The sequence below is a fragment of the Leucoraja erinacea genome, chromosome 15 (genome assembly GCF_028641065.1).
Source record: "Leucoraja erinacea ecotype New England chromosome 15, Leri_hhj_1, whole genome shotgun sequence".
Taxonomy (NCBI): domain Eukaryota; kingdom Metazoa; phylum Chordata; class Chondrichthyes; order Rajiformes; family Rajidae; genus Leucoraja; species Leucoraja erinaceus.
The window spans coordinates 31,246,359-31,260,728 of record NC_073391.1 but is presented as its reverse complement, the minus strand read 5'-3'; the positions used below and the strand labels follow the sequence as shown (position 1 = coordinate 31,260,728).

Sequence of the window (14,370 nt, the reverse complement as noted above, 5' to 3'; positions counted from 1 at the left end):
ATGCGGCATCTCTGGGGAAAAAGAATGGGTGATGTTCCGGGTCGAGTCTGCAGAACGATCCTATCCTAACTATAACTCGGGTAGCAAACGTAACCCCACTTTTTAAGAAGGGAGGGAGAGAGAAAATGGGGAATTACAGACCAGTTAGTCTAACATCGGTAGTGGGGAAACTGCTAGAGTCAGTTATTAAAGATGGGATAGCAGCACATTTGGAAAGTGGTGAAATCATTGGACAAAGTCAGCATGGATTTACGAAAGGTAAATCATGTCTGACGAATCTTATAGAATTTTTTGAGGATGTAACTAGTAGCGTGGATAGGGGGGAACCAGTGGATGTGGTGTATCTGGACTTCCAGAAGGCTTTCGACAAGGTCCCACATAAGAGATTAGCATACAAACTTAAAGCACAAGGCATTGGGGGTTCAGTATTGATGTGGATAGAGAACTGGCTGGCAAACAGGAAGCAAAGAGTAGGAGTAAACGGGTCCTTTTCACAATGGCAGGCAGTGACTAGTGGGGTACCGCAAGGCTCAGTGCTGGGACCCCAGCTATTTACAATATATATGAATGATCTGGATGAGGGAATTGAAGGCAATATCTCCAAGTTTGCGGATGACACTAAGCTGGGGGGCAGTGTTAGGTGTGAGGAGGATGCTAGGAGACTGCAAGGTGACTTGGATAGGCTGGGTGAGTGGGCAAATGTTTGGCAGATGCAGTATAATGTGGATAATTGTGAGGTTATCCATTTTGGTGGCAAAAACGGGAAAGCAGACTATTATCTAAATGGTGGCCGATTGGGAAAGGGGGAGATGCAGCGGGACCTGGGTGTCATGGTACACCAGTCATTGAAGGTAGGCATGCAGGTGCAGCAGGCAGTAAAGAAAGCGAATGGTATGTTAGCTTTCATTGCAAAAGGATTTGAGTATAGGAGCAGGGAGGTTCTACTGCAGTTGTACAGGGTCTTGGTGAGACCACACCTGGAGTATTGCGTACAGTTTTGGTCTCCAAATCTGAGGAAGGACATTATTGCCATAGAGGGAGTGCAGAGACGGTTCACCAGACTGATTCCTGGGATGTCAGGACTGTCTTATGAAGAAAGACTGGATAGACTTGGTTTATACTCTCTAGAATTTAGGAGATTGAGGGGGGATCTTATGGAAACTTACAAAATATTAAGGGGTTGGACAGGCTAGATGCAGGAAGATTGTTCCCGATGTTAGTGAAGTCCAGGACAAGGGGTCACAGCTTAAGGATAAAGGGGAAATCCTTTAAAACCGAGATGAGAAGAACTTTTTTCACACAGAGAGTGGTGAATCTCTGGAACTCTCTGCCACAGAGGGTAGTTGAGGCCACTTCATTGGCTATATTTAAGAGGGAGTTAGATGTGGCCCTTGTGGCTAAGGGGATCAGGGGGTATGGAGAGAAGGCAGGTACGGGATACCGAGTTGGATGATCAGCCATGATCATATTGAATGGCGGTGCAGGCTCGAAGGGCCGAATGGCCTACTCCTGCACCTAATTTCTATGTTTCTATATTCTGCACTCTTTATCTTCACCATTGCTCTACATATAAGTATTGTATTATCTGATTTGATTGGATAGCATGCAAAACAAATCTTTTCAATGTATCTCGACAAAAATAAAACTAAACATAAATACACCACAGAAATTACCTTGTGAGGTGTAAAGTGCTTTAGGGTCTCCCAGGGAATGCGAAACGGTGTTACAGAAATATAATGTTTGAGAATGAATGAGTCTGCAGAAGGATTCTGACCTGAAACATCACCTATTCGTTTTCTCCAGAGTTGCTGCCTGACCCACTGAGTTACTCCAGCACTTTGTGTCTATCTTCGGTATAAACCAGCATCTGAAGCACTTGCTACATGAGTAATGTTTATTCTTTTTTGTCATCCATCTGTCGGGTTTGTTAAGGCCACCGATCTAATTTCCGCTTGTTTTCTTTTTCTCCCGTTCTCACCTGTTGGTTTCAGATAATGATACCCATGATGCTGTGACTGTGTCCAGCAATCCCAAGAAAGCTTCTGTCATTCGCAAACGGACGGTGGGCATACTCGACATGGGCGGTGCTTCTCTTCAAATAGCTTATGAGGTGGCAAACCCTGTGGTCTTTGCCTCACCGGCGCAGGTCGGCATCTGATTTTACTTTAATTGATCCTAACAATATTAATTGAGGGCACAGCTCAGAGTAATACAGAGCATGAGTGACACAAAATGATTTATTGCATTGTCACCAAATGGTAAAGTGAAACAGCTCCAGGGTTATAGTTATTCAGCAAGGAAACAGGCTCGTCCATGCCGATCAAGGTGCCCCAGCTAAGCTAGTCCCATTTGCTGGCATTTGGTCAATATCCCTCTCAACCTTTCCTGTCCATGTACCTGCCGAAGTATATTTTAAATGCTGTTATAGTGCCTGCCTCAATTATGTCCTCTGGTAGCTTGTTCCATGTACCCTCCACTCTCCGAATGGACAAAGGTTGCCCCTCAGGTTCTTATTAAATCTTTCCCTTCTTACCTTAAACCTATGTCCTCTTGTTTTTGATTCCACTACCATGGGTAAAAGACTCTATGCATTCTGAGGGCCAATTAACCTACAAGCTTGCACGCCTTTGGGATGTTGGAGGAAACCGGAGCACCTGGAAGAAACAAAAGCAGTCACAGGGATAACATGCAAACTCCACACGGACGGCACCCGAGGTCGAGATCGAACCAGGTCTCTGGCATTGTGAGGCAGCTGTGCCTCCCTGTTGATTCACTTTATGATGAGAAATTATGGTCAGGATAATTCCCAACATTTCCATTATAAATCTGAGTTCATAGTCATGCTGAAAATTGCAACTAGTTTCCCCAAGCAATTTCTAGCATAAATATGATCTCAGATTTATAACATAAATGTTGATGATTACTGTGACTGTAGTTTTTCATTGTAAAATGAATCAACAGAACCCTTCTTAAAAAGAGTAACACCTGATTGAAGTATACAAATTTACGAGAGGTACAGATAGGGTAGACAGTCAGAACCTTTTTCCGAGGGTGGAAATGTCAAAAACTAGAGTGCATCTCTTCAAAGTGAGTGGGGTAAAGATTAAAGGAGATGTGCAGGGCAGGTTTTTTTACACTCTGTGGTGAGTGCCTAGAACACGCTGCCTGGGGTGGTGAACAATGAAAGTTGCTGATTCTGGTTGCAAAGACTACAAAATCATTCTTTTCCTGGCCACAAAAGACCTCACCTCTGAAAACTATCCAATATATAAAAGGGAAAATATTGTGCTTGGAATCATTTTTAAACACAAAATCCTGGTGTAACTCAGTGGGTCGGGCAGCATCTCAGGCGAGCATGGATAGGTAACATTTTGGGTCATGACCCTTCTTCAGACTCAAATAAGAATCTGAAGAAGGGTCCCAACCCGACGCTACACCTATCCATGTTCCCCAGAGACCTGACCCACTGAGTTCCTCCAGCATTTGTGTCTATCATTGATATAAACCAGAATCTGCAGTTCCTTTTTAGTACATTAAAATATGTTATATATTCATTTTGCAGAAAGGTCGTTTTTTTGGAGTGGGAAAAATTAGGAAATGTTCCAGTGTGGCATCATTTTGTGTGTGGCATACCTAACAGGGCACTTAAGTAACTTCTTCATTCTAAGCTACAGGTTTGTCATTACAGGAAGAAGCTGCGAAAGGTTTACTGGCTGAATTCAACCTTGGTTGTGACGTTCATCATACTGAACATGTGTACAGGGTTTATGTAAGCACCTTCCTCGGATATGGTGGAAATTATGCTCGACAGCGCTACGAGGACCTAATTTTTAATAATATTACGACTGCAAACAGGTATATTAACAAAGATGACAATATTTGTGTGTAATGCATAGCAAGCTCCGTGCTGTTGCGGTGGCTCATCTTGTCGACCATTGGTTTAGTTTCGAGATGCAGCGTGGAATATCTCAGCAGATCAGGCAGCATCTCTGGAGAATATAGATAGGTGACATTTTGGGTCTGACCCTGGTTCACTGCATGCAATCAGGACAAGGCCCTTCTCATTTGCATACTGATCTTTCTGTTCTGGGCCTCCTCCACAATCAGATTGAGGCCACACGCAAATTGATGGAAGAACCTCATATTTTGCTGGTGCAACTTAAAACCCAGTATGAATATTGATTTCTCTAACTTCAAGTAACCCTTGCATCTCTTCTCTTTCGATCCCTCCCCCACCTTGGTCGTCATACTAGTTTCATTATCATCCTACTGAGTTTCATTGTTTGGATCACTTATTATCACCTTCTCCACAGCGAACAATGGACCATTGTGGGCTCCACATTTCCTTGATCGTCATTGCCGGCTTTGATTTGTTCTTTTGCATCCCTTTCATTCCCATGTTTTATGTACCTTTTCATATCTCTCGTTTCCCCCCTCCCCTTACTCTCAGTCAGAAGAAGGGTCTCGACCGGACATGTCACCTATTTCTTTTCTACAGCGATGCTGCCTGACCCGCTGAGCTACTCCGGGTTTTTGTGACAATCTTCTATGTACAAATAAAATTGGTCTTAAATATGAAATTGAAATTTAAGTTGGCATCTTTGAGGTGCAGTTTACATATTTCAAGGTGAAGGAAAGATATTGTGTTTAGTGGAGATCGTACTGAGTATAAAGCTGTTACCTTTTGCAGATTGCTTGAACAGCACATCGGTATCAGTGCAGAGCGCCCTTACCTCGATCCCTGTCTGTCCCTTGAAACAGTCGATACCATTCAGGACGAACAGATTTTGCACTTGAAAGGAGTCGGGGACTTTGACGAGTGCTGCGAGCGAATCAAACCATTCCTGGGCAAAGGGAATGAGACCAACACTTCCTTCAGTGGGGTTTATCAGCCTCCTATTGATTTCCATAACAGTGAATTCTACGGTTTCTCTGAATTTCATTATTGCACTGAAGATGTCTTGCGCATGGGAAGTCAATACGATGGCGTCAGGTACGCAAAAGCAGCCAAGGTATGGAAACGCGATACTTATAAGGTCATAATACGACATAATATATCTGTGATACTAACTGGCTGTTAGCTCAATTAAGATTTTTATTCCCCATTCTGGTGTCTTCCCACTTAACTTTATTCTGTTCTCCCTCCTTTTAGACAATAGACAATAGGTAATAGGTGCAGGAGTAGGCCATTTGGCCCTTTGAGCCAGCACTGCCATTCACTGTGATCATGGCTGATCAGTACCCCGTTCCTGCCTTCTCCCCATATCCTTTGACTCCACTATCTTTAAGAGCTATCTAACTCTTGAAAGCATCCAGATAATCGGCCTCTACTGCCTTCTGAGGCAGTTTTCTTACATGTTCCCAAGCAAAGCATCAAGCTTTGGCAACAAGCTTTGCGACATAACCAATCTCCTTGAATACCAATGGCTGATATTTCACTGGTGGTAGAAGAGACTTGGCACATTTGAACTCTGCAACCCCCAACAAGACAGTTGGAGCTGTTTTTCTTCTCTCTTTTCCACTTCCTTGGTCATATTTGAATCCAAAGGCACAATAATTGTATAGTTTAAAGAAACTCCATGCCGACCATCACACTAGTTCCATGTCATCCCACTCTCACCAACTACACACAAGGGGGTAATTTACAGAGGGCCAATATACCTACAAATGCACAAGTCTTTGGGACGTGGGAGGAAACTGGAGCACCCGGAGGAAACCCACATGGACAACACCAGAGGTCAGGATCAAACCCTGGTCTCTGGCGATTGGAGGCAGTGGATCTTCAGTTCAGTTTGCTTTATTGTCACATGTACCGAGGTACTGTGAAAAGCTTTTGTTGCATGCTAACCAGCCAGCCGTGGACAATACCCGATTACAATCGAGCCTGATACATATCTGGTACAGATACATGATAAGGGAATAACATTTAGTGCAAGGTAAAGCAAGTAAAGTCCGGTCAGATAGTCCGAGGATACCCGATGAGGTAAGTAGTCACTATGGCTACTGCTACAATTGTGATCAGAATTCAGTTCCAGATGCTGAGATCTGTGTAATATCGGATGTAAATTTGGCTTTTACTAATTTCCATTCGTGTCACTTTCTCCTGCTTCTACAGTTTAATTTGATGTACTGATCTGGCTTTAATTTCCCAGTACGCTGTTAAAACGGCAAATACACTCAGGGCACACTATGAGCCCGGGTGTTTTCAACCAGTGTAGTGCTTTGTGCGCAGTAACACATGGAAGTGTGGGAGCCAGAAATGTGCATGATGTGATCCCAGATAGATAAATGATCAATTGTCAAGCCTGTGTACTTTTGATGCTGTTGTCCAAAGAAAGGCGTCACAGTGGCAAAGTTTATAGAGCTGGTGTGCCTCATAGCTCCAGAGATCCAGGTTCAATCCTGACCTCGGGTGCTGTCTGTGCAGAGTTTGCATGATCTCCCTGTGGCCGCGTGGGTGGTCCAGTTTCCTCCCACATCACAAAGACGTATAGGTTTATTAATTGGATGTTGTTGAAAAGGTGTAGGTTAATTGGCCTCTGGAAATTGCCCTTAATCTGTAGGGTGTAGGAAGGAACTGCAGATGCCGATTTACACCAAAGATAGACACAAAATGCTGGAGTAACTGCGGGACAGGCAGCATCTCTGGACAGAAGGAATTGGTGACATTTTGGGTCGAGACCCTTCTTCAGACTGAGAGTCAAGGGAGAGGGAGACAATGAGATAAGGAAGTGTAAGATGTGAAAACGTGGCTTCAAATGAGATTGGGTCAAAGGAAAATGTAGAATAGATCTGTGTTAACTAGGAGAAGGTGACAACGAAGCATATAAAGATAAAATTTAATCGTGATAGTCAGACTGGTCGGAGAACTAGGTTGGGGAGGGATGGCAAGAGAGGGAATGCAAGGGTTACTTGAAGTTAGAGAAGTCAATATTCATTCCGATGTGGTGTAAGCTGCCCAAGCAAAATATGAGGTGATGCTCCTCCAATTTGCATTGGGCCTTACTCTGACAGTGGAGGAGGCCCCATATAGGGATGGGAAGGGTAGTTAAAGTATTTAACAACCGGGAGATCAAGTAGGTTCAGGCGGACTGAGCGTAGGTGTTCAGCGAAACGATCGGCAAGCCTGTGCTTGGTCTTGCCGATATATAGGAGTCCACACCTGGAACAGCGGATACCACTACAGTAGTAGTATACTGTGAAGAGCTTTGTTTTGCATACAGCCCAATCAGATCAGATAATACTATACATAAATACAATCAAATCAAACTCAAGTGCAATAGATAGAGCAAAGGAGAAGGCACAGAATGCAGAATATAGTGCTCACCATTGTAACGCATCAATTCCATAGACAAAGTCCGATGGCTGCAATGGGTTAGAAGTGAATTGGACAGTACCCCAGCTTATGGAAGGACCATTTAGAAGCTTGATAACAGGGGAAGAAAAGACACAAAATGCTGTTGTAACTCAGTGGGTTAGGCAGCATATGGATAGATGACGTATTGAGAATATGGATAGATGACGTATTGAGTCAGGACCTTTCTTCAGACCTGGAACGTCGCCTATTCATGTCTCCACGGATGCTGCCTGACCCGCTGAGTTAAGGGGCTGTCCCACTGCGGCGACCTAATCTGCAAGTTTAGAAGAGTTTGCCCTCGACTCAAACTCGCAGCATGGTCGACACGTGGTCCTATGAGGTCACTGAAACTCCCCCCTCCTTCATGCTCGAGGGAAGTTCCCACATACTCGCGGCCTCAGTTTGGTGGAGGAAAATTTTTCGGCATGTTGAAATATTTTCCGTGAGTACAAATTGGTCGGCATGGTTCTTTTGAACTCATAGTGCAGCGGGGTCGCTATGTAGTTACAGACAGTCGAGGGCAGCCGTAGGCAATCTTCTTCGCTGACCAGGCATTTTAATTGGCTATTGGAGTTTTCAGGACCAAAGAAAGCCAACCAGTAATGTGAAATGTCCGCTAAACTTTATTATGTTGTCTGGCTTATTTATTATAAGTGTCTCCAGTCCTTCTTCCCCTTCTTTCCCCCCCCCTCCCCCGCTGCCCCCAGGCGACATCTACAACTCTCTGCAATTTCATATGGTCGGCAAAGCTGTTCCCAAACCAAGGCGTGATTTAACCCAAACATACTGATTGTGAGGTTAATTGAAACTGTAAGTTCATAAATTGTAGGTGCAGAATTTGGCCATTCAGCCCATCAGTTAATCCCCAAGCTAGGTAGGTGGTAAGAGCTTCTGAGCAAAATTGATGTGTGAGAATAGTTTGCAAGAAGAGAAGTTGGGAATAGGAATGTTCTGAGAGCTGGCATGGACTCGATGGGCTGGATTTTTGCCACATATATATTAATGAAATCTAAAAATCTAAGATGGATATTGAAGTTTTGGCAATCTTTTCAAACTTGGTATCAACTCTCTTTAAAAATAAATTGGATAGGCATATGGATGAGAAGGGAATGGAGGGTTATGGTATGATGCAGGCAGGCAGGTGGGACTAAGTGGGGAAAAAAAGTTGTTCGGCACGGACTTGTAGGGCCGAGATGGCCTGTTTCCGTGCTGTGTTTGTTTATATGGTTATATGGTTAAACTGTATTGAGATTCAGCTCCAACTCTCTTTTCCGGGATTATTGTGCTACCAATGGACAACCTTAAAAGAAGCGATTTGACCTCAATCTGTTTTCATCTCATGCAGACCTGAGCAGATTAAAGTAAGTGTTCCAGGGACAAACCATGAGCAGCAAATCCATGAGGTGAAGCAGTAGCTTCAACCTAGCTTTGTTTAGTTTAAAGATACGGCGTGAAAACAGTTTGCCACTTCTAGCCATTCGACCAACCGAGTCCACGCTGAACAGCGATCATTTTCCGGACACTAACACTATCCGACACAATTAGGGTCAATTTACAATTTTACCAAGCCAATTAACCTACAAAACCTGTAGTGTCTTAGGAGTGTGGGAGGGAAATGGAGCATCCGGATAAGGGGGAAAATCCCACGCAGGTCATGGAGGGAACATACAAAACTCCGTACAGACAGCACCTGCAGTCAGGATTGAACCCAGGTGAATGGCGCTGAAGGCAGTAAATGTGGCCGCTGCGCCAGACTTTTACAGTACGGACATTGAATTAAGAAGGCATAAGAAACTGAGGAGCAGAATTAGGCCATTTGCCACTTCTAGCCATTGCATTCATCAATATGATACACAGAGACTTGGAGCACAGGAACAGTCTCTTCAACCCCCCACCACCCACCTTACCTCTGCGATTGTGTATACCATCAAGGACCCATCCCATCTTGATATTCTTACGACATGCACATTACGTCTCCTCAGATCCTACAACTCTCTAGCACACAAAATGACTTCACTTGGATGGCCAATTAACCTTTGTATGTGGGAAGGATCCAGAGCACCTGGACGAAACCTGGGGGAGAAGGTGCAAGTCCCACGGCACTGGAGGTCCTCACTGGACCTGGGTCACTAGAATTGCACAGCTGTGGCTGTATTAACTGCACCACTGCCTCCCCATTTCTGATCTTCCACTTCAGCGCCACTTTTCGTGTTTCATTGCCCTATCCCTTGATCGCCTTAATATTCAGGAATTTTGAGTTAGAACGAACTTTTAGTTAGAATGATCACCAGCATCAGCATGTACAGTACTTTAGCAAAAGCAAAATTGCCAACCAAGAAACAAACAAGGGATTGCAGATGCTGGTTTACAAAAAACAAAGAGAAAGTGCTACAGTAACTCAGCAGGTCAGGCGGCATCCCTCAAAATCCAAAATAAAATGCTGAAAACTCTTCCAACAGGTTAATGGTCATCTGTGGAAAGAGAAGCAGAATTAATGTTCCAATCCAAGAACCTTCGAACATAGTGTCGAACGGATCTTTGACTGAAAGGTTGATACTCACTCTCCTTCCACAGAGGTTGCCTGACTTGTTGAATGTTCCCAGTGTAGAACACAAAGTGCTGGAGTAACTCAGCAGGTCAGGCAGCAACTCTGGAGGATAGTAAGGGTGTCAATGTTTATGAGGAGAAGGGGGTTTAGAGGGAAAGATAGATCAGCAGTGCTTGAATGGCAGAGTAGACTCGATAGGCTGAATGGCCTAATTCTACTCTTATGACTTATAAACATATGACACTGGAGGATATTTTGGGTTGGGACCCTTTGTGTTCTATGTTAGACTCCAACATCTGTAGTTCCTTGTGCCTGCAATGTTTCAATCATTTGTTTTTATTTTTCATCACAAGATTGCCAAACTGGACATGAAATTCAGGGCACAAGGGTGGCACGGTGACGCAGCGGTAGAGTTGCTGCCTTGCAGTGCCAAAGACCCAGGGTCGATCCTGACTGTACAGAGTTTGTATGTTTTCCCTGTGTATGAGCACGTGGGTTTTCTCCAGGTGCTCCAGTTTCCTTCCACCCTCCAAAGACATTCAGGTTTGTCGGTTAATTAGCTTTGGTAAAGTTGTGCCTAGTGTGTAGGATAGTGCTGGTGTATGGGGTGACCGCTGGTCGGCGCAGTATCAGTGGGCTGAAGGGCATGTTTCCACGCTGTATCTCTAAAGTACAAAGGTACATTATCTCCCTAAACCTTTATCCTATCCTTCTGAGTGTAATCTGCCTCTGACCAAGTTGTGTCCCAATGTCTTGGTGTCTCATTGTTAAACTTTGTTGAAAAGGCTGCTTTGAAATGTTTCGAGACTATCACTGAGATTGAATGCTAATTGTAGTTTGAGGCTTCTGCGGATAATTGTGACAATTGTCCTCTGACCTTGCAGGTATCAGTGTTTTAAGTCTGCGTGGGTGTATGAGGTACTGCACAGTGGTTTCGACTTTCCAGCTGACTATTCCAACTTGAAGACAATCAAGTTGGTCAATGACAAGGAAATACAGTGGACGCTGGGAGCAATTCTTTACAAGACCCGTTTCTTACCTCTGCGGTATGTCGCCTCATTGCGTGAACTAAAGAATACTTGGCGAAATGCAGCGGGATGGTTTAGGTTTATTATTGTCACATACACTGAGGTACAATGAAAGGCTTTGTATTGCATGGTATCCAAAACAGATCAGATATGCCATACATAGATACGATTACTTCAAACTTAAGTACGATTTCTTGGAGCACGTTAGAGTGGGGGGTGATCTTATAGAGGTGTATAAGATCACGAGACGCATAGATAGGGTAAATGCACACCCTAAGTAGGGGAATCAAAAACCAGAGAACGTAGATTTGGTGAGGGAGGAAAGATTTAATAGTAACTTTAGGGGTACGTTTTTTTAATAGAAATGGTGGTAGGTGTATGGAATGAGCGATCAGAGGAAGTAATTGAGTCTGTACTATCACATTGTTTAAGAAACATTTAAACAGGTACATGGATAGATTAGATTCAGAGGGACATGGGGCAAACACAAGCAGGTGGGACTAGTGTATATGGGGCATGTTGGTCAGCATGGTAAAATTGGGCCGAAGGGCCTGTTACCACATTGTATCTACAAAAGATAGAACAAAGGGGAAGATGCAGAATGCGGAATATAATTCTCTGTCTTGTAGTGTTACAGTTATTTTGACACAGTGCAATGTCCTCAGTCATAGAGGTGATTCGATCAGTACCCCAGTTTATAGAGGGACCACTAAAAGCCTGGTAACGGGACTGAGAAATCTGTATTTGAGAGTCAAACTGCTGTGTAGTGTGTAATCTGGGGCACAGTGGGTTGATTCTGCAATAGAAACAGCCCAAAGGCTGACAGAAATCTTCTGTATTTACAAGAAAAATCTGAGAGCAGTTTCCAGTTGCTGCCCAAGTACTGTTTGTCACGTTGCCGTCCAAGTTGCCTTACTCCAGAAACTGACATCTCATCAATTATATCTCATCAAGTGACTCACAATTGAATATCACAGCAGACTATGGTCTTGAGTTTTGGTTGTCACACTGTCAGAAGGAACTGGTTGTGCCAAGAAGACTCGCCACTAGAGAATGGTCCTGGCCTACTTCATTGGAGACCCTTGAACTATCTTTAATCAGACTTTACTGGACTTTATCTTGCATTAAACATTATTTCCTCTATCATGTATCTGTACACTCAGTGTGGCTCGATTCTAATCGTCCTTCCGCTGGATAGCACACAACAAAAGCTTTTCACTGTACTTCGGGAAACTTGACAATAAACTAAACTAAACTAAACCATGATATTGTCTGCATTGGGGGACTTCAGTTAGGGAAGCAATTATTTGGGCTTTGATTTCTCTGGAGTGAAGGAGGCTGAGGGGTGACTTAGCAGAGGCATGTAACATTTCCAGGTAGAGATAGGTAGTCAAAATCATTTTGCCATGGTAGGGGCTTTCAAAAGTTAGCAGGCAGAGGTTCAAGGTGAGAGGAAGGAGGCTTCAAGAGGAAAGCTTTTTTTCAAAACCTAGATGTCGAGAATGTTCTGTATAACTAGAAAAACTAGGTTAAGCAAGACATAGAAGGAGCTTCAAAGAACGACAGATGCTGGTTAACAAAAAAAGACAAAATGCTGGACACATAGCGGGTCAGGCAGCATCTCTAGAAAACACGGATATGATGTTTTGGGTCAGGGGCTTTCTTTAGATTGATTGTGATGGGGGGGAAGCTTGAAGGGAGGTGGGAGCAGGACAAAAACTGGCAAGTGATAGGTGAATACAGGTAGAAGGGGCTTTGATAGACAGATAAGGTCCTAACGCAGGTAGATGGAATTGGTGAGATGAGCATAAACGATCGTGCAGATAATGTGTCTCTTCTGTGTTATACAAGTCTGACTGTAGACAACATCAAATGGATTCTGTATGGGATGGATGTATACATGAAATATTCATTATTTTTTATTCGTTATCCCCTTTCCTCAACGAACTGTGTTCCACCAACATCGGCAGGGATCTGCGAAAAGACGCCATCAAAACGAGTCATTCCAGCTGGCTGCGAGTCTCCTTCGTCTACAACCACTACCTGTTCTTTGCCTGTTTCTTCGTGGTCCTACTGGCCATCATCCTGTATGTGCTGAGGCTCCGACGCATTCACAAGAGGGCACAGCAGGAGCTGCAATGGTTGCAAGAGGCCGAGCCAATGACTGAGGGGTCATGATCAGCCCAGGCGAGATGTAGCAAACCTTTCAGAACGGAAAAAGAATGCCCCTGAATCACGCATTGGAAGGAACCGCAGATGCTGGTTTACACTTCATGTTCAGAGAACCAGAAGGGTTCCGACCCAAAACATCACCTATTTTTCTCCAGAGATGCTGCCTGACCCGCTGAGTTACTCCAGCATTTTGTGTCTTACCCCAGAATCATGCGTTGGCTTTTGTTTGACTGAGAAACACTTCAGCGTCATCTTTGCCACAGTGAACTGTGGTTTATGTGGAGGGCTTGGATGTACAGGCCTTTGGGACGTATCAGGTATTTATGTTCATTCTAAAGTCTACAACTTCTGTTGGATGACCCAAGACCTGTTCTCATCTTCTCTTTGAATTTGGAACCAGTAGCAATGCAATATGCATCTTTCTTTTCATATATCACATGCATCCGAGGTGTTAAGTTATATATGTGTTCTGTAGAGATTAATTGGGCACTATCTGTGGTCCTTCTCTGTCGTCTTCCAATATACATAATGTGATGGGATAGTGATGAACGTAATTTGGCAAATAGTGATTTTCTGTTTCGTCTTTTGGCATTCATTTCCACTCTTAAACTCAAAGATATTCACCCAGTGCATCCTAAGTATGGTGGGAAAGTGACATCTAACAAAATATATGCTTAACTCAAGCTTGAAACTATAAGCCTGAAGGAGTATGAAGACGGGTCCTCACCCAAAACTTTGCTTCTCCATGTCCTCCAAAGATTCTGAGTGAACCCAGAATGTTGTGTTTTCTGCAAGATTCCAGCATCTGCAGTTCCTTGTGTCTCCATTGAACCCACTATCTTCTGATACAATGGACATTCCTACCAGCTGAGCCAAATTCCCATTCCAAAGTTACCTCGGGTCAAGTCTCTATAAGTGTGAGGCTCCAATGCAAAAACCACTTTGTGCAGATAAAATCAAGGAAATCCACAGATGCTTTCCATTGCTGGGATTGGTGAACCTCAAGCCTTATCCACTGAACTGTCCTGCTCATGGTCTGAGGGAATGCAAAACAAAAGACTGAATTGTGGAAGATGATCCAAACCTACCGATGCACATTCAATAATCCACCAGAATTGGTGACAACCAAAAAGGGAATGTTTCCATGGAAAACACAAAATGCTGGAGTAACTCAGCGGGTCAGGCAGCATCTCGGGAAAACATGGACAGGTAATGTTTCAGGTCGGGACTCTTCCCGATAGATCGTGTCCCTTCCCGACCAAAAA

General features: G+C 43.9%; 1 protein-coding gene across 1 annotated transcript in view; it reads left to right on the top strand.

Moving 5' to 3' along the window:
* LOC129704123 (ectonucleoside triphosphate diphosphohydrolase 4-like) overlaps window positions 1–14,269 on the top strand; it is a 42,763-nt gene extending 28,494 nt beyond the window's left edge. Inside the window, 6 exon segments of the mRNA XM_055647026.1 lie at window positions 1,992–2,146; window positions 3,689–3,855; window positions 4,691–5,011; window positions 8,632–8,718; window positions 10,790–10,951; window positions 12,904–14,269. Of these exon segments, the coding sequence (XP_055503001.1) occupies window positions 1,992–2,146; window positions 3,689–3,855; window positions 4,691–5,011; window positions 8,632–8,718; window positions 10,790–10,951; window positions 12,904–13,111 (1,100 nt within the window). The 3' untranslated portion in view covers window positions 13,112–14,269.
* Window positions 14,270–14,370: the final 101 nt, after the last annotated feature.